A 22,339-nucleotide genomic window follows, 5' to 3' on the forward strand; every position below is an offset into this window, starting at 1 on the left:
CAAATGATAGTTGTTTCTTTTTCTCTTTTTTCTCCTCCGGCCTCCAACCCAAGTCCAACAGGGTTTTAAATAGCCTAGGCTAGCCTAGAACTCTTTAGCCTCCTGCCTTTGTCTCCCAAGTGCTGGGCATACCACCACCTTTAGCTTAAAATAAATATTTTTATACATGCATATTTTGTGTTTTGCTAATATTAATCTCAATGTTACCACAATGTAACATTCTTTTTAACATCACTGATTGCTTCCACGTTGTAATAAGTATCTCAACACAGTCTCTTTTAAAAAAATCATTACATTTATATATGCATGTATTATGTATGTGTGTGTGTGTATGTATGTATGTATGTATGTATCTATGTATGTACTTATTTATTTATTCTTTTTTGAGACTGGGTTTCTCTCTGTAGCCCCGGCTATCCTAGAACTTGCTCTGTAGACCAGGCTGGCCTCAAACTCAGATCCACCTGCTTCTGCCTCCTGGGTGCTGTAATTAAAGGCATGCACCACCATTGCCTGGTACATTTACTTATTTTCATGTATGTATGTGTGCATGTGTTTATTGCATGAGTGTATGTGTATATATACATGTGTGTTTCAAGTTGTGAGCCCAAATACAGTGTTATAATTATTACTTTATTTGTTCTTTTTTTTTTTTTTTTTTTTTTGGTTTCTTGAGACAGGGTTTCTCTGTATAGCGCTGGCTGTCCTGGAACTCACTCTGTAGACCAGGCTGGCCTCGAACACAGAAATCCGCCTGCCTCTGCCTCCCAAGTGCTGGGATTACAGGCGTGTGCCACCACGCCCGGCTTGTTCTTTATTTCTAAAAAATTACTTTTAAGTGCATGTGTATCTGTGTGAGTCTGCCAGTAGTGTTCATATGCCTGTGGAGGGCCCCCAGGAGCTGGACTTACAGGCTGTTGTGTGTCTCCTCATGTAGGTACTGTGATCTGAATTCAATAAATGCTTCTAATTGCCAAGCCATTGATCCAGTACCAAATTAAGAAAAGAGAATGTTATGCACTATGTTTTTGTTGTTGTTGTTGTTGTTTTCTTTTTTTTTTTTTCTTTTTTTTTCGAGACAGGGTCTCTCTGTGTAGTTCTGGCTGTCCTGGAACTCACTCTGTAGACCAGGCTGGCCTCGAACTCAGAAATCCTCCTGCCTCTGCCTCCCAAGTGCTGGGATTACAGGTGTGTGCCACCACTGCCCTGGCCATGCACTTTGTTTTCATGTGTGTGTGTGTGTGTGTGTGTGTGTGTGTGTGTGTACAGCTGTGCGTATGTATGGTGGCCTGTGGAGGTCAGAAAACAGCCCCAGGTGTCAGTCTTTACCAAGTGCCTTCTTCTGAGAAAGGGTATCTTATTTATCCCTTCTATGTATTCCAAGGTAGCTTGTGGGAATTCTCCTGCCTCTGCCTCCCATCTTGCTATAGAAGTGCTGGGTCTGTGGACCTGCAAGCGACTTGGTCTGACTTTGGGTCCTGGAAATCTAAACTCATGTTCTCAGGTTTGCAGTTATCCACTGAGCCGTCTTCCCAGCCTCCTGCATTTGGTCTTTAGTCACAGGTTATCCATTGTTCATGATCTTAATTGCTTCTTGAGGATTTGGGTTGCTGTCTGGTGTCACTTCCTTTTACCTCAAGAGCTGGTCTTAGACTGGTGGAAAACTTTAATTAAAAACGCTAGACTCTCAGGTGTCTTAATCGTCTTTGGTGTTTAGCCCTATTTTTTCCTTTTTATTTCTCTTGGAGATAGATGGTGATAGGATCTTGGAATGTAACCCAGACTATCCTTTGACACACTATGTAGCCCAAGCTGGCCTTGAATGACCTAGAACTTGTAGCATAATCCTCCTGCCTCAGCTTTCCAAGTACTGGTGTTACAAACATGACCCGCCATTTCTGACTTGCTCAGCAATTTTTTATGCATAAATGTTTTATTCACAGGGTAGTTCCTCTTTAGAGCATTGAATACTTGTTATTGACAATTTCTCCCAGTTTTGTCGACTTTTGTTTTGTTTTGTTGGAACAAAGTTTACAAACTTGGTTCTGCCGTAGCTGATTATCCCCCCCACCCCACTTACATGTTATTTTTTTCTGAGTAGACATGGCTTTCGTGCTGTGATGAGCTGTATCCAATGGTTTATAGAGACTGGGTTTAGTACCAAGCCAGGTGCCTGCTTTTCTTAGCTAAGGGTGAAGGAGAAGAGGAGAGAAAGCAAGGAGTGATTGGCCCATCCCCTTACATGAGTCCTTGAGCCCCAAATTCTGTTTTCCTAGGGCTTGAGGCTTTACTCTCCTCATAACACCTTTGTCCACACAAACCCCCTGTGTGTTCCCCTCACAGCTACCAAGCCTTGCCTGAGGATGATCAGATGCTGAAGACCACTTAGTAGCACCTGCCTGCCTTGGTGACCTCATTTTCCAGCCTCTGAGAGCTTCTATGGAGGGTGTGCCAGTTCAGGCTGCTTCTCCTGGTGGCTTTGTACATATCGGGTACTTGACCTAAAAGTGTTTGGAATCTATAGCTCACACCATGATGGCCACGTCAAGGAAGTGCTGCTGCCAAGACAAGCGAACACTCTTTGTTTCAGAAAGAGACCCATAAACCACTCCTTCATTACGGGAACAAGTTGCACACATAATTTTGGAAGCACTTTCCTGATTAGATCTTTTGCCTCCTGCATAGAGATCTCTGTGGAAGCAACAGCAAAACTCGATGTTATTGCTGCTTTTATCTTCCTGCAGAGAACCGCGTGAGCCCTCCTATAACCAGAGTCTTTGTTTTTTTGTGTTGGCAGAGGAATGTCACAGCGTCCGGAGTCATCCCTCAGATTTCTCTGATCATGGGCCCGTGTGCTGGTGGGGCTGTCTACTCCCCAGCCCTAACAGACTTCACATTCATGGTGAAGGTAAGAGCCGCGCCCGCCCGCCCTTGTCTGGTGTCCCGAGAGCCCAGAGCTCTCATCTGCAGTAAACAGAATGCCTGACCCAGATCTAGGGCCTTATCTGAGTTCTCATTGGTGTTCAGTGGAGCTGAGATAAGGTGTGAGGGAGGGAAGGTTTTGGCTTGGGATCTGTAGTGGTTAAGGTTCACTGGCAGCCAGTGCTTGTGCTCCGAGAGATGTTACCTGTGATCTGAATTGCAAATGGTTTCTCATAATCAGAAGGTCTCAACCTTGTCCAGACTGAAGCCCTTTAACTCACTCTGGCTCCCTGGGGAGGGTCTGTTGTGCTCTGTGGTATTGGGAGGTGGCTCCTGCTGTCCTGTGTTTCTGCCTTTACAGGTTTGCTATTTTACTATCCTTTTGTCATGGTAATGGGAAACTTGATCTTCAGCTTCAGTTGGGGAGGGAGGGGTATGTTACCATATCACCTGCATTTAATAGAAAGGATTTTAATTTTAATATTTTTTCAAGACAGGGTTTTACTGTGCAGTCCTGGCTGTTTAGATTAAGGCTGTGCACTATCACCACCAGGCATTTATTTTATTTTATTTTACTTTTTGAAGTTATTTTTTTTTCAGACAGGGTCTCACTATGTAGCCCTGGCTGTCCTGGAACTCACCCTATAGACCAAGCTGGCCTGGAACTCACAGATCAGCCTACCTCTGCCTCCTGAGTGCTGGGACCAAAGGTGTGCGCCACCACCACCCTGCTGTGGTAAATTATTTCTAGATGGAATCTTCTTGAACTTTGTGGGTAACTATCCTTAATGCAATAGTTAAGATAGAAAGAAAGGCTGATTTTTTTTTTTCTTTTTAAAGATTTATTTATTATATGTAAGTACACTGTAGCTGTCTTCAGACACACCAGAAGAGGGCATCTGATTTCATTACAGATGGTTGTGAGCCACCATGTGGTTGCTGGGATTTGAACTCAGGACAATCAGTGCTCTTAACCACTGGACCATCTCTCTAGCCCTGATTTTTTTTTTTTTTTTTTTTTTTTTTTTTTTTATGATCACAAACTTAGCAGTATATGACACGACAGAGAAACACTGAAGGGGAACATCATAGCAGTTGCTTAGTGTGAGGGACAATTCTAGAAGGAACGTGACTGGGGCAGTTTGTTCTCAAGGCCAGTGTAGCAGCTGGGGTTCCAAAGTTCCAAAAGTGCTACTCTCTAGAGCCCAACTGCTCCGTCCCTAGTAGCAATTGAAAGCATTCTTTTTCTTTCTTTTTTTTTTCCTTTACTGAAAGTAGATCGGTTGATTGGCAATCCAGACACCCTTGTCAGAGATCATCTGACTGTAGAGGTGAGGGTTTGTTTCAGAGCTAGCTGCTCTCTCTCGCTGGCATATACTGTTTTGATTACCATTAAGCTAGAATAAATGTTGAAATCAAAAAGTGTGGGCTAGGTGTTGTGGTGTGTGCATTTAATTCCATTGCTTGGGAGGCAGCGGCAGGTGGATCTCTGAGTCCAAGCCTGGCCTACAGAGCAAATTGCAGGATAGCCAGGGCCACACAGGGAAACCCTGTCTTAAAAAAAAAAAAGAGTATGAGATCTCAAACTTTGTTTCTTTGTCTGATTGTTTTGGCTACCTGCAGATCCGTGAAGGTTCTATGTCAGGTTTAGGATGGGTTTTCTGTTCTGCTTTTGACAGTCTCATTGGGGCGTAAGTTGGGGACACATTGACTCTGCTTGTTGCTTTAGATAGCGTGGACAACTGACTTAAGTGTCGCTTCTAGTTGTGGTAGCTCACACTGTAATCTCAGAACTCAGGATGCTTGCTGAGACAGGAGGATTACTGCAACTTCAGCAGCAGCTTCCTCTGCACAGAAAGCATTGAACTGGACAAGGCAATGTGATGAGGCCTTTTCCAGCATGGCCCCCTTGACCCTCAGTATGCTCTATGAATCTTGATATGTTTTGGTTTTCCATTGTCTCAAGATCACTTCTGGTTTCCCCTGTGATTCCTCCATCAGTGCATTGGTTCTTTGTTTTGTTTAATTTCTAAATGGTGTGGATTTTCTGTTCCTACTGCTGTCTGCAGTTTCACTGCAGTGTGATTGATTTCAATCTCGTGAAGTCGATGGAATCATGTATTGTGGGAAACAGTTTACTCAGACCCTGCATCCCAGGGTCTTGGACCAATAATGTCCCAGGTAGGTTTTTCTTTAGTACAGGATCCATGTGGTGGTTTGTATATGCTTGGCCTAGGGAGTGGCACGATTAAGGGTGTGGCTTTGTTGGAGGTGGTGTGGCCTAGTTGGAAGAAGTGCATCACTGTGGGCATGAGCTTTAAGACCTTTGTCTTAGCTGCATGGAAGCCAGTCTTCTCCAGGCTGCCTTGGGATCAAAGTGTAGAACTCTCAGAACTCTTATACCATGCCTGCCTGGATGCTGCCATGCTCCCGCCTTGACCATAATGAACTGAACCTCTGAACCTGGAAGCAAGCCAGCCCTAATTAAATGTGCTGCCTTGGTCATGGTGTCTGTTCACAGCAGTAAAACCCTAACTAAGACAATCCATTTGGGGGGGGGGGGCCACATCTCTAAGAGTTCCTTGGTCATGATGTTGATCATTAGCATTCCTTTTTCTTTTCTTTTCTTTTCTTTCCTTTCCTTTCCTTTCCTTTCCTTTCTTTTTTTTTTCTTTTCTTTTTGGTTTTTTTGATTTGTTTTTTTCCCGAGACAGGGTTTCTCTGTGTAGCCCTGGCTGTCCTGGAACTCACTCTGTAGACCAGACTGTCCTCGAACTCAGAAATCTGCCTGCCTCTGTCCCCCAGAGTGCTGGGATTACAGGCGTGCACCACCACCACCCAGCAGTATTCCTTTTTCTTATGTGCTAGGGATTGAACCCAGGGACTTGCACACTCTAGGCAGAGGCAGTGCCTTCTGGGCTATGGCCTAGGGGTCCTGATTACTGGCATTTTTCAAGGTTATAAGTTACTTTGTTCTCCAGTGTGGACTTATCCAACATGTCCTTAGGATTAGATTCCTGGTCAGAAGCCCTGGTCCGTCTGTGGCATTTGAGATGATGGATCCTCCATTGAGACACCAGTCATGCATAGTGTCCGTGCCTTCTTCAGGAATTTGTCTCCTCCTATTCCACAGTGACTGCTCATCTGCCCATTGTGATGCGAATTTGTTAACTGGGGTTTGTCTGGTACTCCGTTGTCACCCTTCCATCACTTACTTGCACCCTTTGGGGAGACCCTTCCAGACTACTCAACTCTCCTCTGCAGGAGACACGTTTTCCTTGTTGCAGCACCATTGATGTTTCTTATGCAAACATCATCCTCCATGGCTGCATATGTAGTTGTTGGAAGAGTCTTCCTACCCCACTTCTGCCTTCACTGGGCACCGGGGTGGTGCTTGTCTGTAATCCCAGCAGCAGGGTCTCAGTGTCGGGCTGGCAGGCTGGCTCAGTGGGTAAACCACTTGCCTTGCAAGCCTGAGTTTGATCTTTAGAGCCCCTATGGAAGGAGAGAACTGATTCCCCATAGTTGTCCTTAGTCCTCCACGTGCAAATGTCATGGTACATGTATGCCAGCTCCCTCGCTCTCCTTTTCTCTCACATGATAATAAATAATAGCTCCCACCCCTTTCCCCCACCTCTGGAAACCACTGGTTTCTTTATTGTTTGTATTTTTTAAATTATAATTATTTTATGTGTATGGGTATATATATATGCACCATCTGTGTGCCTGGTACCCACGGAGGCCTGAGGCCTGTGTCAGGTCCCTTGGGTACTGGAATTCCAGATGGTTGTGAGCTGCTGTGTAGGTATTGGGAATTAAACCCAAATCCTCTGTCAGAGCAGCCAGTACTTGTGAGCACTGAGCCATCTCTTTCCCCTGCAGACATGCATGCCTTTTCTGAAATATAATGTGGTTGGAATCACCTCATTTACTGACTGTATGGAGTCTCTTCAGACTGGCTTCCTTACTTAACTGAGTCTCACACATTTAAGGTTTCTTCCTTTCCTGACATGGTAGTTTTGTGTATGTGGGTACCGTGTGGGTACAGTGCCCACTGATGTTAAAAGAAGGTGTCTGATCCCCTGGGACTGGACATAGAGTACATAAATGTAATTTAAAATAAAAACTTTTTAAAAGAAAACATATATTTCACAAGATGGTTACAAGTTAAAGCCACAACTGATTCTTTGGAGTAATCCAATGTAAACAAATCCATTTTACATATAAACCTAAGAATCCCAGAAAATTATTCTGAAGTCTATTTCAGCTTTATGGGAAACATAAAGCTGACTGTGGATTCCCATATGGGAGCATCACTAGACTGGGATCAGCTCCCAGACCCCAGAGGTCACAGTCTCCTGATGACTGGTCCAGCCTCAGGCTCCTTCAGTGCAAATACACAGCTTCCTTAAATAAAATCCCCAGTAGCTTAGAACAGGGCTCCTAGGGCTGATGAAAGACTGGGAGAGCATTCATCCTGGAAGGCACTTTCATAAAATTTGTGTGTTTATGAAAAATGCTATAACTGAAGTCCTTACCATGAATGTTGTCAAAGTGGTGGTCGTAGCCTGATACCCCAGGCAGGTCCTGCCATCGACCGACCTCAGTAGAAATTAAAGAGTCAAATTAGTGGAAACCAGAAGATCCTCACTGATCACATTTGAAAAGGGGACAAGGAGATCTAGGGAACCCCAAAGTCAGTCTTCGGGTCCTGAAATGAGACTAAAGTTTAAATAGAGGAATGTACACTTGTAAGCAGGTCTGGTCAGGGTGTGGTCCTACCCACCCCAGACTCCTCCTCCAGCCTCATCCTGCTGATGCTCTGACAGTCCAGTAGGAATCTGTGAGGTCTTCCTGAGAGACACATTCCACCTCTAGCTTGTGCCTGTTCCTTCTCCAGATGAGATTCCCGGGGAAATTCCCATTTCTTTATGGTCCTTTGTATCTATAGACCAATATATTGAGAGGTTCAAGGACCTATTTAGATCGTCTTCATTTCTGCTAGGCCTATAGGTCATTTTATTATCTTAGAATGTCAGGTGTATCTCTCAACAGAGGAATGGATACAGAAAATATGGTACACTTGTACGGTGTAGAACTACTCAGCTATTAAAAACAATGACTTCGTGAAATTCTTAGGCAAATGGATGGAGCTAGAAAATATCATCCTGAGTGCGGTAACCCAGTCACAAAAGAACACACATGATATGTACTCACTGTTAATGTGGATATTAGTTCAAAAGCTCGAATGACCAAGATACAATTCACATACCACATGAAGCTCAAGAAGAAGGAAGACCAAAGTGTGGATGGATACTTTGATCATTATTGGAAAGTGGATCAAAATACTAATGGATCACAGCCAACCAATAGAATGAACATAGGCTCCCCAATGGAGCCGCTAGAGAAAGGACCCAAGGAGCTGAAGAGGTTTGCAGCCCTGCAGGAGGAACAATAATATGTACCAGCCAGTACCCCCAGAGCTCCCAGGGGCTAAACCACCAATCAAAGAGGACACATGGAGGGACCCATGGCTCCAGCTACATATGAAAAAAAGATGGCCATTTCAGATATCAATGAGAGGAGAGGTTCATTCCCTAGAATTTGAAGGCTCGATTCCCCAGAATAGGGGAATGCAAGTCAGGAAATTGGGGGGGGGGTGAGCAGAGGGGAATGGGGATGGGATAGGGGGTTTTCAGAGGGGTAATGTGGAAAGGGGGTATCATTTGAAATGTAAATAAAGCAAATATCTAATAAAAACAATAAAAAAAAGGAATAGCAGTTGCAGCCAGAGAAATGGACGGCACCAGACTGTTTACAGAATTTTTCAAATATTTTGAAATTTATAAAACAGACTTCTAGGGCACTGTGCTTTTGTTGTTTATGACAGAGGCCAGACAAGCCATCTACCAGGTGAGTTTTAGCCCAGAAGGAAGATTCTGTTGATCAAGTATTCCTCTTGTGGGAATTATTCTGGATATTGTAGTGGTATAAAACTTCAGAATAACTTTTCATGATAAATAGTTTTTCTGACAGCCTGTGATCAACCTGTGATCTAACAGCCTTCCCCACTAGCTGGCATAGCTGCCAGGCCTCTGTTTCTATTGTTTGGTATTGTGGGATGATTTCAGATCTAGCCTTGATTTGGTGCCTAGGGGCCAGCTCAGTGTGGTCTTTGAAGCACTTGGTCCTCTGGGTCAGACTTGTACTGTTGCCCTCTCCTAACTGGTTCTGTCCGGTTTACTCCGTTTGGCCAGAATGTGAAACTTCAGGACTAGAGGTGTATTTCCAGGCACTGGGCCATTTCTAGGCACTGCATGGCTGTCTGTCTGTCTGTCTGTCTTGGCTGTCTGTTTATCTGTCTGTCTTGGCTCGCTGTCTCGGCTTGTATTTTTCTGTCCCCTTCTCTCTGTGCTTTTAAGATTTAGCAGTTGTTTCTAGTCAGACTGCAAAGCATTGTTGAAGTGCTGCTGTTCTTTGGCATATCTGGAGGCAAATTCTCATCCCCTCAGCTCCTCAGGTGGCTTTCTCAGCTGCCTCCTCCCCTCAGCTCCTTGCAGACTCTACAGTAACTTCCCTTCTAGAGCGGCACGTTGTCCTGTTTCCTAAAGGGTGCTATCTCAGAGACGCCTTTCCTGCTACCACACTCTGCCACTTTCTTAGCTCATGTCGCTTGAAACAGTTACCTCAGCACACTGCACTGTAGCGTCCATGGAGCGGGCAGCATTGGGGGTCTTCAGCAAATGTGCCCTGAGTCCAAGCTTGCAACGTTGGTATCCGTTATGAGTGGCTGCTGAGGCCAATGCTCCTTCACACATGGTGAGGAGTCCCACGTCATGCGCTGAAGTGTCTGAATCAGGGAAGTCGTCACAGCTTCTGGTTAAGGGGGTCTCCACTCCCCACTCTGTGTCTCTATCGTGGAAGCGGCACACTGCCCTGGTTGCCCCTGGGGCTGCCCTGAGCATTTTAAGACTTAGAAACTAGCTTCCCAGTAGCTTCTCCCTGGCCTTTGGGGGTGAGAAGCACACTATCAGCTTTTGAGGAGGGAGCTGTGCCCTTGGGGCCCCATCTTCCTTTGGCCTCTTTGGAATCGGGGAGTTATTGTCTCCAAGTAATTTATCCCCTCAACAATCACCACCCTCTCTGGCTAACTAGACTCTCCCTTGCCTATGTTAGGTCTCAAGGCCTCAGGCTAGATTTCCCATGTTAGGTGTCTAGGTCTAAGGCTAGACCTGAGATGTCTAGAAATGATCCCAGACTGGACCATAGGAAGATTTCTGGTAGTTAGATAAAGGCCAGCACTCCTCAGGAACTGGTGAAACCAGTTCCAATCTGCAAAAGAAGGTAATTTCTCTTCTGACAGAAAGGACATATGGCTGCAGACCAAAGTCCAGGTGAACCTCCAGCCACCTCAGTTCCTGCTCACAAGTTCTTGTTGTACATTTCAAAGTCCCTACCCTGAGTGCTCTCAGCTCAGACCCCACTGTCTTTATGTCCCCCACTTGTTATGTTCCCCCATTTGCTATGCCCCCCTCTTTATACCCCCTTCTCATTATGTTCCCTATTCTTTATGTCCCTGTCTTAGTTTGGGTTTTACTGCTGTGAAGAGACACCATGACCAAGGCATCTCTTATAAGAACAACATTTAATTGAGGCTGGCTTACAGGTTCAGAGATTCAGTTATTATCATCATGGTGGGAGCATGGCAGCATCCAGGCAGGGATGGTGCAGGAGGAGCTGAGAGTTCTACACCTTCATCTGAAGGCTGCTAGTGGAAGACTGACTCCCAGGCAGCTAGGATGAGGGTCTCAAAGGCCACACCCACAGTGACACACCTACTCCAACAAGACCACACCTTCTAATAGTGCCACTCCCTAGGCTGAGCATATACACACCATCACAGTCCCCACTCTGTATGTCCCCCACTCCTGCTATTCTCACTTTTCTTTCCTGTAATTTGAAGTAAATTTTGACTAAAATCAGTACATTTAATTCTTTTGACAATTCTTGACAAGATAAATCTTTCTCCATACCTTCAAAGTGGGAATTTAAAAAATAACATATATAATTGAATCTTATCTGTGTGTTTTAAAATTCTTTCAAACAAAAAATTTAAAAGATAGCTTTTTGAGTTGTTTGTTTTACTTTTTGTTTATTGGCTGCATGTATGTCTGTGCATTGCTCTCAGGTACCAGCAGAGGGCATCAGATCCCCTAGACTTGGAATTACAGATGGTCGTGAGCTGCCCTACATGAGCGCTGGGGCCCAAACCCAGGAACTCTGAAAGAGCAGCCATTGATTTTAACTGCTGAGCCATCTCTCCAGTGTTTCTGTGTCCAGAAGTTTTTAATCCCAATTTGGGGTTTCTACCCCACCTTTGATCATTTAGTTCCCAGATAAAAGACACACATTTTTTATTATTTACAATAAGCTTTAATCAGCACTAGAGCTGGGCAGATATCTACCCTCTATGCTGTTAAGATCTATTTCATATTGATAACACTGAGTTATTATTTGCTGTGTTTCATCTGCTGCTCTTACCTCCAATTGGCCAGCCCTCGGGGCCATGCTTTCTTGACTGTTTACCCATGGCCTCTCGCTCCTCCCTTTACGTTACCCCCTTTGTGGTTCTCTTCCAACCCTAAGTTGGGGAATCCTAAACCCCTCCTATGTCTCTTCTGCCAAACTATTGGCTGTTGGTGTCTTTATTCACCAATCAGAAATAACTTGAGGTCAAGGTCACGTAGCATCACTAGGGTTTAAGTGGGGACTCTCATCTCTGGATCAACCAGCTCTTGGGGGCCGCACTTATCATTACAATATATAGCAAAAGTCCAAACCTCAACACTCCCGTCTCATAACGACAGCTTCTTGCCTTGAAGTTCAGACTGTTTGCAAACTTGAGATCTTTGGATTCAACCCCAGCCGCTCTGGGTTGGGGTTAAAAAATCTGTATAACTGTGTTACTGGTGATTGAGGTCTTAGCTGGTGTTTCAAGGTTCATAGCTTCTTATTTAAGAATAACATGATAGCTCACACAGATTAGCAAAAATAGCAATGTAACATCACTCAAAGCAAAGCTAAGATACTCATCAGAAATGTACTGTTAAGATTGACAGCAGATTGTGGGAGTGAAGGTACTGAGTGGCCCCCATAATAGTTTGGGATTTTGTGGGGTTCAGGGGAAGGAGGAGTGTGTTTCCTAAGATGTGTACTTTGGGTGGTTCTTTATTTTTAAAACTATTTTTTTTGGCTTTTCTCAGAACTCAGAAATCCACCTGCCTCTGCTTCCCAAATGCTGGGATTAAAGGCATGTGCCACCACTGCCCAACTATTTTAAAAACTTTTAAAAAGATTTTATTTTTTATATGTGTGTATAGTTTGCCTGCATGTATGTGCACAGCATGCATGTAGTACTTAGGGTGGCCAGAAGAGGGCATCAGCCACCCTAAGAACTGTGTGCTCTTAACCATCTCTCCATCCCCTGGTTTTCTGTTTTAATTAACATATAAAGTTCCATTTTCTCCTGCGCATATACCTTCTGATAATTTGATTTTAATCATGTGCATGACCAATTATGCAGAGGCATAAGATGGTAAATGGGAGGTTCTCCTCCCCCCAAAGTTTGCTGAGCAAATATGAGCACCTTGTTGTGTATCCACAGATCTCCATCCACAGATCTCTTCTCTTCTCCCCTCCCCTCTTCTCCCCACCCCTCCCCTCCTCTCCCCACCCTGGCTGTCCTGGAACTCACTCTGCATACCAGGCTGGCCTTTAACTCAGAAACCCGCCTCCCTCTGCCTCCCAAGTGCTAGGATTAAAGGTGTGGGCCACTACCACCACCAGGCTTAGTTCTTTTCTTTTTAAAATTGTTGTCAATAATATTCTATGAACACTTACAAATCATTGTGTATGCAGTGGGAAAGACCTTACTGGTATGATTCTAAACAAGGACAATATAGAAGACACACAAATACACAGACACATACAGACAAACAGACACACACAGACAAACAGACACACAGACACTCACTCACACACTTGGTAACATTGCATGTTTTTCTGATATCTCCCATAACATGAAAGAGTAGTATCAGGCTGGGCACACCACACACACACACACACACACACACACACACATACACACACACACACATACACATAGACACACATAGACACACATACACACACACACATACACACACACACACACCCCATCCATTAAAACATAGACAGAGTAAAATGAACTGATGATTTGGATAGGAGAATCACTGCAGGATTGCTTATTTAGTAAGAGACTAGAAATTTGAGTGGTCACTTAAATTATGCCAAACTGTGGCAATTAGTTATGGAAAATCTACAGTATTCATGGTTCTTTTTACGACATCATACATTTTGTTTTTTAAAAATATGGCAAAATTGGTTGGAAATAATATGCACAGGACACTGTCCCAAAGAATTGTGTCAAAAGAAAAATGTTTGTTTTAGAAAATAAGAGAAAATATGTTTGACATATTGAATGTCTCTGGAAAGACAGACGAGAGCCTGAAGTGGCTGGTTTTCAGGATGGAGTTTGGAGATTTGGAAATCAGAGATACAGGTTTATTTTCCATTGTCCCCACTTCTGTATAAATCTTTTACATAAGGTCGAAGCTACATATTAAAGTCCGGGATGGTGGTGTGCACCTGTAATCCTAGCATTTATGAGGCAGAGGTGGGACAATCTAGAATTTAAGGTTAGTGTGGGCTTCATAACCAGTCAGAATCTCAGTCTCTCAGTCAGTTGTCTGTCTGTCTGTCTGTCTGTCTCTGTCTCTCCCACTTCCCTTCCTTTCCCTGCTGTCCCCGAAGTAATACCAGAATACTGGCTAATGGGTTTTCACAAAAACAGCCTCACTGTGTACCGTCTTCGTGCCTCAGTTTCCTCATAGAAGTGCAAAGCTGCAGGAGTTTTTAAAAGTTTTAATGATAGGATCCTCGGAAGAGCTACAAAATAAGCACACAGTGAAAGACCTTCAAGTCAGGGCTTCCTGTGACCTTTTTTTTTTTTGCCACACGGCCATGTTCTTCTGAGAATAGTGCATGTCTTAGTCAGTGCTCTGTTGCTGTGGAGAGACACCATGACCACGGCAACTCTTATAAAAGAAGCATTTAATCAGGGCTTGCTTACAGTTTCAGGAATTTAGTCCATGGTCACGGCAGGGAGCATGGCAGCATCCGGACACTGTGCCAGAGAAGGCGTTATATCATGATCCAGACAGAGAAGGCGTTATATCATGATCCAGACAGAGAAGGCGTTATATCATGATCTAGACAGAGAAGGCATTATATCATGATCCAGACAGAGAAGGCGTTATATCATGATCCAGACAGAGAAGGCGTTATATCATGATCCAGACTGTAGGAAGAGAGACTCTGACCTTGGTATGGGCTTTTCTCCAACAAGGCCACGCCTCCTCATCCTTTCAGACAGTGCTACTCTCTGGTGACCAAGGATTTAAGTCCATGAGCCTCTGGGAGCCATTCTCATTTCAACCATCCCAGTGTGGTGTGGCTCAGAAAGCAAGTCTTCAGCCTGTGGGCTTCTTGAGTCCCCAGACTTTTCCTGCCACCCTTCTCTGTCACCTCCCCTGCACTGATCTTGGTTTCGTGAGCTCTGAGTAGCTATGGTGACTTGACTTTGACACTGTGGATGTCTGATTTCAGGACACGTCCTACCTGTTTATCACCGGCCCTGAAGTTGTGAAGTCTGTTACCAATGAGGACGTCACTCAGGAGCAGCTGGGTGGGGCCAAGACCCACACCACTGTGTCAGGTGAGAGGCGTGAACGTGGCCTTCCTCTTTGCCGCAGGTGAGAAGGCTTTGCCATGCAGAGTGCTGAAAGTTATTTTTAAAAACTACCCTTCACCGACACCACTTACCTAGGAAGGCTGTGATTTACACCCACAGAAGTGGTAGGTGGATTGCAGTCTCAGACTTAAGTGGTAGGCTGTTACTAATATCCCACACCCACACCCTGGGCCGCACACGTGCTAGGCTAGCAATTCTCTACAGTCTCTCCTTGTCTGTAAAGTGATATTGGGACTGTCTGGGTGGTCATGAGTAGGTGCTAAACTTGCAAAGGAATGTTCTGGAATGCTATCCTGTGACTTTTACTTTTGACTTTGAGGAAAAAGTTATTTCAGTCACACCCTACTACACACTGAAGATTCTAGTTGCTGGAAGTCTATGCATTCGTGAACCAACTTTATTTCTGGGTGTCTTAGTTAGGGTTGTACTGCTGTGAACAAACACCATGACCAAGGCAACTCTAACAAGGACAACTTTTACTTGGGGCTGGCTCACAGGTTCAGAGATTCAGACCATTATCATCAAGGTGGGAACATGGCAGCATCCAGGCAGGCATGGTGCAGGAGGAGCTGAGAGTTCCACATCTTCATCTGAAGGCTGCTAGGAGAAGACTGACTTACAGGTAGCTAGGATGAGGGTCTTAAAGTCCACTCCCACAGTGACTCACGTCCTTCAAGGCCACACTTAATAGTGCCACTTCCTAGGCCAAACATATTCAAGCCACCATGCTGAGTATTTGCTACAATGCTGTGTTTTAAATTTTTTCTTAGCATGTATTTATTGTACAAAATGTTTCTGTGTCTATGTTTTCGTATGTGTCTATATCAGGTACTTTGTTCATATCTACCCCATCTCCCTCTCTTGTCTCCTTTATTGATTTCTTTTCTCTTCTCAGACTATCTCTTGTTAGCTGCCACGTCAGTCGTGTGTGTGTGTGTGTGTGTGTGTGTGTGTATGTGTGTACACTACATTTTGTGTGAATGTGGCAAGGGGGACAACGCAGCATCTATGTGGAGGTTGTGGGTCCCTCGGATCAAACTCAGATTGTCTGATTTGGTCACAAGTGGCTTTTCCTGTTGACCCATCTCAGTGACCCATAGCATATGGTTTTTGAAAGTCTAGATTCCAGCTGGGCGGTGGTGGCGCATGCCTGTAATCCCAGCACTTGGGAGGCAGAGGCAGGCAGATTTCTAAATTCGAGGCCAGCCTGGTCTACAGAGTGAGTTCCAGGACAGCCAGGGCTACACAGAGAAACCCTGTCTCTAAATAAATAAATAAATAAATAAAATAAAGTTTGTCTGTAACAAGCCTTTGTCACATATATTTACTTCATTCTTTTCAATGGAGTAATTTTCTAATGTATAGATGGAAACTATTAATTAAATTACTTATTTTAGAGATAGGAACTCATGAAGTTTCCCTGGCTGGCATTGAATTCTTTTTTTTTTTTTTTTTAAAGATTTATTATATATGAGCACACTGTAGCTGTCTTCAGACACACCAGAAGAGGGAATCAGATCTCATCAGATGGTTGTGAGCCACCATGTGGTTGCTGGGATTTGAACTCAGGACCCCTAGAAGAGCAGTCAGTGCTCTTAACCACTGAGCCATCTCTCCAGCCCCTGGCCTTGAATTCTTAATCCTCTGCCTCAGCTTCTTGAGTGCTGGGATTACAGGTGTAGGCTATCATTCATTTTTTTTTTTTCATTCTTTTTCCCCAATAATGGAGATTATACTCAGGGCATCTAGCATGTTAGACAACTGTTCTACCATTGAACCAACAGCCCAGTCCTAACATGTCTTGTTTATGTGTGGTTAGACATTTGTGTTTTCTAACATATATATGTTGTGTTTATGACAATATCCTGTTATAAACATTTGTGTGGGAGCTTTTGTGTGACATTTTTATTTCTTGCTGGCACAGACTCGGGTATGAATGGAATAGCTATTGATCATCTTGAGGATCTGCCAGACTGCCTTCCAGAATGTTGTGCCAGTTTATAAATATCTTTTGAATAATAGAATTCAGTCTTGTTGAGAATACTCCTTTCTCATTTATCAGATAGTCAGCAAGTGCCTGTGTATGAAGCATTGTGCTTGGTGCTAGGAATGTGTCTGTGGAGACAACACAACCCCTGTCCACATGGCAGGCAACATAGATATGAGGACATCAAATAGTACATTTGAAGTAAAATGGTCTGTGGGAAAGAACAGGCTACCAGACGCTGGATTGTTGAGGTTTTAACCATGGGCAACCTCACCATGAGGATGCTGTATGAATGGACCAAAGAGCTTCCCTGTGGCTGTCAAGGGAGACACTCAGGCATGGGCAATCACTTATGCAGAGCCATGGGCTCGAAGAGTGATTGGCTGCATGATGAACAGCAAGGAGGGTAACTGATGTGGTTTCACATACAAATCTCCCCCTGGCATCTTTGAAGATGGAGATACTATGGGGCACTGGTGGATACAGATGTCTGGGTGAGGCATGCCTGGAAGAGTTCTACTAGGCCCGGGTTTGGCTGGTTTTTTATTTCCAAACACTTCTAGAACTAGGCTTGATCCTTCACCAGGGCCAACACCAGGGTGTTCCTCCTTTCCCTCCATCATTAGGGCCATTTGTTCTTTCCTTCCACCATTAGTGAGCCCCACTGTGTACCAGGCACCGTTCTCAGTGAGGCGCTGAGTGGCTGTGGGGGAATTGGTGTAGAGTTGTGTCTCACTGTTTGCAGAGCAGCAATGCATGGAGGATCTTCCCCTATAGAGCAGAGAGCGTGAGGACATGGGCCGGCAAAGACGCACCACACGGCAGAGAAGGGGCATGGGTGCCCATCCTGGGCAGGACAGAGGACAGAGCTGCCAACTTGGTTGGTGGCAGCTGAGCTGGAGAAGCCTGTGAGCATCACATACATCATCTGTAGGTGACTGTCATCCCTTGGACCTTCCCTCCTCTCTGTGTTCTCAGGTGTGGCCCACAGAGCTTTCGACAATGACGTGGATGCTCTGTGTAACCTGCGTGAATTCTTCAACTTCCTGCCCCTCAGCAGCCAGGACCCGGCTCCCATCCGAGAGTGCCATGACCCCAGGTGGGTGGCATGGGTGTACCATTCTCTGGCTTTCTGGGCCTCTCTGTCCTGACAGGACCTCAGGTCAGTTTGGAGCAGGTTGTGGAGTATGTCAATAAGGTCTCAGCTGTGCTGAAGATGGAGGCATCTGGGGGCAGGAGCAGTTGTTGGTGATTTCCTTACTTCTCTAGTTTAGGTTGCTTTCAGGGCAGAAGAGACCACAAGGTTTTGCTAAGACCTTTGAGTTGAGATGGAAGATATTTTTTTTAAGATTATTTATTTTATGTTTATAAGTACAGTGTAGCTGTCTTCAGACACACCAGAAGAGGGCATCAGATTGCATTATAGATGGTTGTGAGCCACCATGTGGTTGCTGAGAATTGAACTCAGGACCTCTGGTAGAGCAGTCAGTGCTCTTAACCACTGAGCCATCTCTCCAGCCCAAGATATTTTTTTTTTAAGATTTATTTATTTATTATATGTAAGTACACTGTAGCTGTTTTCAGACACAATCCAGTCTCATTACAGATGGTTGTGAGCCACCGTGTGGTTGCTGAGATTTGAACTCAGGACCTTCGGAAGAGCAGTCAGTGCTCTTAACTGCTGAGTCATCTCTCCAGCCCCATTTTTGTTTTTTAATTTTGAATTGTCTAAATATGGAGATGGAAATTTTTTTTTCCAGCCTTGATAAAGAACAACTTAAGTGATGTAAAAATCATGTTCTTAAGGGAATGTGTGTGTGTGCACTCTGGCTATGGATAGTGCATTGCTGACCACTTTGTAAGCTGCTGGGTTCTCTAGGGAAGTGGGCACAGGCTCTGTCTTGATATCCCTGCTGTGCCAGAGAAACAGTCACAGGACAGGGAGTGGCGGGTCCATAGTGATTGTGTCCAGGGGGCCTTCAGCTTTGCTGCTTAACAGGCTGCAGCTGGCCAGCCTGCTGGGGTGGGGGTGGGGGTGGGGGAACGAGACCCACCTGTTTCTTTGCTCTTCTGTCTTAGATGCTGCAGGAAGTGAGAGAAGCGTTCCCGGGCTTTGCCCTGCGCTCTACAGTGTCCTTTAGAGACCATGCTGTGTCTTCAGCACAGGAAACATTCTGGAAGGGCAAAGTCAGACAGAAGAACTGTGGTCAGGAGTAATCTTAGTTTTTCCTTTCTTTTCTTTTGTTTTTAAACACACGTGTTAGAATTGCACTCAGGTCTGTTTAGTGACATAGTGGCAGAGACAGTGAGGACTCATCACACAGTCAGTGTGCTGTTTCCTTCAGCTCCTCCACTCGCACAGGAGGATAATGGTTTCTACACTCACTCCATCTCCTTCTTTTCTAGTGACCGTCTGGTTCCTGAGCTGGACACAGTTGTCCCTTTGGAGTCAAGCAAAGCTTACAACATGCTGGACATCATACATGCAGTGAGTGCCCTGTCCTGCCTTGCCTGCCCTGGCTCAGCCTCAGCCACAGTCATTGGGTGTGTGCTTAGTGGGTTGTGTTTGACTTGGTCTCAATGTTTGCACGGGTGGAAAATGCAGTGGTCAAGGACCACTAGACAGGATGTTCTGGCAGGGCCTGGTAGCTGTGACATCACGAGGGCACAGATAGACTTACGGGTTGGGCCTGCAGAGCTCAGGGGCTTTAGAAGGCATCGAGGTCCACAGAATTGATGCCATATCCTTGTCTGGAGTGAGGCAGGGTCGATCCTGTTGGGTGATGCTTTGGGTGCTTCTGATCAGGTTGCAGTGTCTTCCTAGAGTGTGTGAAGCGCGGGGTGTGAGTGGTGCCTCTTACTGGTGCAGCCGTGTCCTGGTTCGATGGGTGAAGGCAGCTGTTGGGCTCTGGGCGCATTTGCAGGTGGCACTTGTCTTCTGCACATCACTCTGCTCTCTGCAGCTCTTGCTCCTTAGGGGAATGATAGTGGTTCTGCGGGCTCAGCCTGGCCTGGAACCTGTGACCTGTTTCTACGCTCATAGTCTTGGAGTGGCCTCTTCTCATGACTTGTTCTATATCTTTGGGTAATGAATCTATCAACTACAGGCGAACGCTCACAAAAGATTTTGAATGAAGGCAGAAAGAAAACATTAATTTCAATAAAACAAAAAAACTACAAATAATGGGCTGCTGTGGTGGCTCAGCAGATATAAATAAAGGTCTCAGTCACCAAGCCGAATGTCCTGAGTGAGCCCCAGGACCTTATGGTAACAAGGGAGATGACTCCCACAAGTTGTTATCTGACTTCCATATACAAGCTGTCGTGCACGCACCACACACACACACACACACACACACACACACACACACACTGTAAAACTAGCTGTTATTTGCCCAAAGTAATTGTCATCTTTGAAACTTATTCCTCAGTAAGCTCACCCTTTCTAGTTCTTTCTGAACTCTGGCTGGCTGGCTCAACTCAGCTGTTCTGACTCAAACTCCTCTCCAGTCTGACTGATTCAAACTGGCTTCTCTCTGCATCTGACTTTTTGCTATGCTTGACCTCAAACTAACTCTAGCAATTTGTTCTAATATTCTGGCTCCTCCTTATTCTCCTCTTGGCTTCAACTACCTCTACTGACCTGCACTGACCTGCACTGACCTGCACTGACCTGCACTGACCTGCACTGCCCTGCACTGACCTGCACTGACCTGCACTGCCCTGCACTGACCTGCACTGACCTGCCCGAACTCAGCTTCGCTGCACTGACTCATTGAACTCAGCTCACAACCATCTATAACTCTAGTGCAAAGGTCTAATGATCTTCTAGCTCCACAGGCACTGTCTGCATGTGGCAGGCACATATGTACGTGTGGTACACATAAATACATGTACACCAAACACTCATACACATAAAATAAAAATCTAAGATAGCTTAAAGTTATAAACAGTACTGTTCTAAACTAGAGACTCTTAACCACTGACACAAAAGTGCCCCAATACCTGGAAAGAACTGTGTGTTGCTGGAGGAAGAAGGGGAATATGAACCAAATGCGGGATTCTAACACTGAAGGAGAACACTGTCTATCAATAGCATTGGTTGAAAACACTGTGTCTCAAAACTTCCAGACTGTGCTTCAAACACTGACAGAAGAATCTATGTCTTGAAACAGTGAACATGACAGAAATGACTAGGCAAACTTAGTTTTCATTGTAAAAACCAAAGGGCCCCTTCCCTGAAAACATCCTAAATATGTCACAGCTACAGACAAATGGAGAAAAGGGTGATGTAGGAGGTGAGTCAGGCGCACTTAAGCAAGTGAGACATGCCCTGGTTCCTTAGCATGGGCGAGCATAAAATGACAGTTCCTCCTACGTGCATACTTTGAAGGCAGTCTGAGTAAACACATTTATCTGGTATGAATCGCAGGGAATGTGCTACACTAGTGGGCAGAGCCGTGTCTGTGGTAAAGCTTTACAGCTACAACAGTGAGAGACCAACCAGCAGCGTGGAACCAAGGAGCTAGAAAGCGGCCCGGGAGAGTTTCAGTGGATGATAAAAATAGATTCATGCCCAGGAGCAAGGTTGCTTTTCTTAATAAACGATGCTGTGACAACTGGAGGGCCACTTGGGAGGAAACAGACTACATCACATGACAGAGAGGGACCGCTGAGCATGGTGCTGCAGGCCAAGGTCCCAGCACTGCAGAGGATGAGGCAGGAGAAGCTAAGTTATAGGCCAGCCTGGGTGATGTAGTGACACCTTGACTACAAGAAAGCAACGTGAAAAAAAAAAAAAACCAGATCAGAATTCCAGATGAACAGTAAGTCCATGGGAACACCACACAAGAGACAGGTACATCACTCTAGGATACTAAAGGTAGACAAATGCTTTTGAATTGTGGCTCAAATCTACTTCAGCTAAAAAAAAAAAATAAATAATTCCATTCTTCATAGAAGAAAGTATAAGAGCCAAAGGTAGAAAACATTTTCCACTTCTGAAAGTATTGATATTAATGACGCAAATTTCTACAAATCAAGAGAAGAAAGACTGCCGGGAGGTGGTGGCGCACAACTGTAATCTCAGCACTCTGGGAGGCAGAGGCAGGCAAATTTCTGAGTTCGAGGCCAGCCTGGTCTACAGAGTGAGTTCCAGGACAGCCAGGGCTATACAGAGAAATCCTGTCTTGAAAAACCCAAATCCAGAGAGAGAGAGAGAGAGAGAGAGAGAGAGAGAGAGAGAGAGAGAGAGAGAGAGAGAGAGAAGAAAGACCAAAATTGATAGAAAAGTCTTATAAAAACAAACCATTGAAAAGACAAAAATGACCCTAAAGCATATGAGAAAATGTCCAAGTTCAGTCATCACGGTGGAACTGTGGGTAGATGGCTCTCTTGCCATTCAAGTGGGAGACCAGAGCTCACAGCCCCAGAACCTGCATAAGGCTGGACACAGTAACAGGTGTCTGTCATTTCAGCTAGTGCTCCAGGTTGGAGCTGGAGACGGTAGAGTCCCCGGAAGCTCACTGACTGGATACCTGGTATACACAATGGCCAACAGCAAGAGATCCAGCAGAAAC

At 45.0% G+C, this 22,339-nt stretch overlaps 1 protein-coding gene across 1 annotated transcript in view; it reads left to right on the plus strand.

The window, feature by feature from the left end:
- The window catches only part of Pccb (propionyl-CoA carboxylase subunit beta), a 50,138-nt gene that overhangs the window by 17,394 nt on the left and 10,405 nt on the right, over window positions 1–22,339 (plus strand). The window contains exons 6-9 of the mRNA XM_052187539.1: window positions 2,798–2,908; window positions 14,629–14,737; window positions 17,739–17,859; window positions 19,167–19,248. Coding sequence (XP_052043499.1) covers window positions 2,798–2,908; window positions 14,629–14,737; window positions 17,739–17,859; window positions 19,167–19,248 — 423 coding nt within the window. The remainder of the gene's footprint in view (window positions 1–2,797; window positions 2,909–14,628; window positions 14,738–17,738; window positions 17,860–19,166; window positions 19,249–22,339) is intronic.

This window comes from Apodemus sylvaticus, chromosome 7, assembly GCF_947179515.1.
Source record: "Apodemus sylvaticus chromosome 7, mApoSyl1.1, whole genome shotgun sequence".
NCBI lineage: Eukaryota > Metazoa > Chordata > Mammalia > Rodentia > Muridae > Apodemus > Apodemus sylvaticus.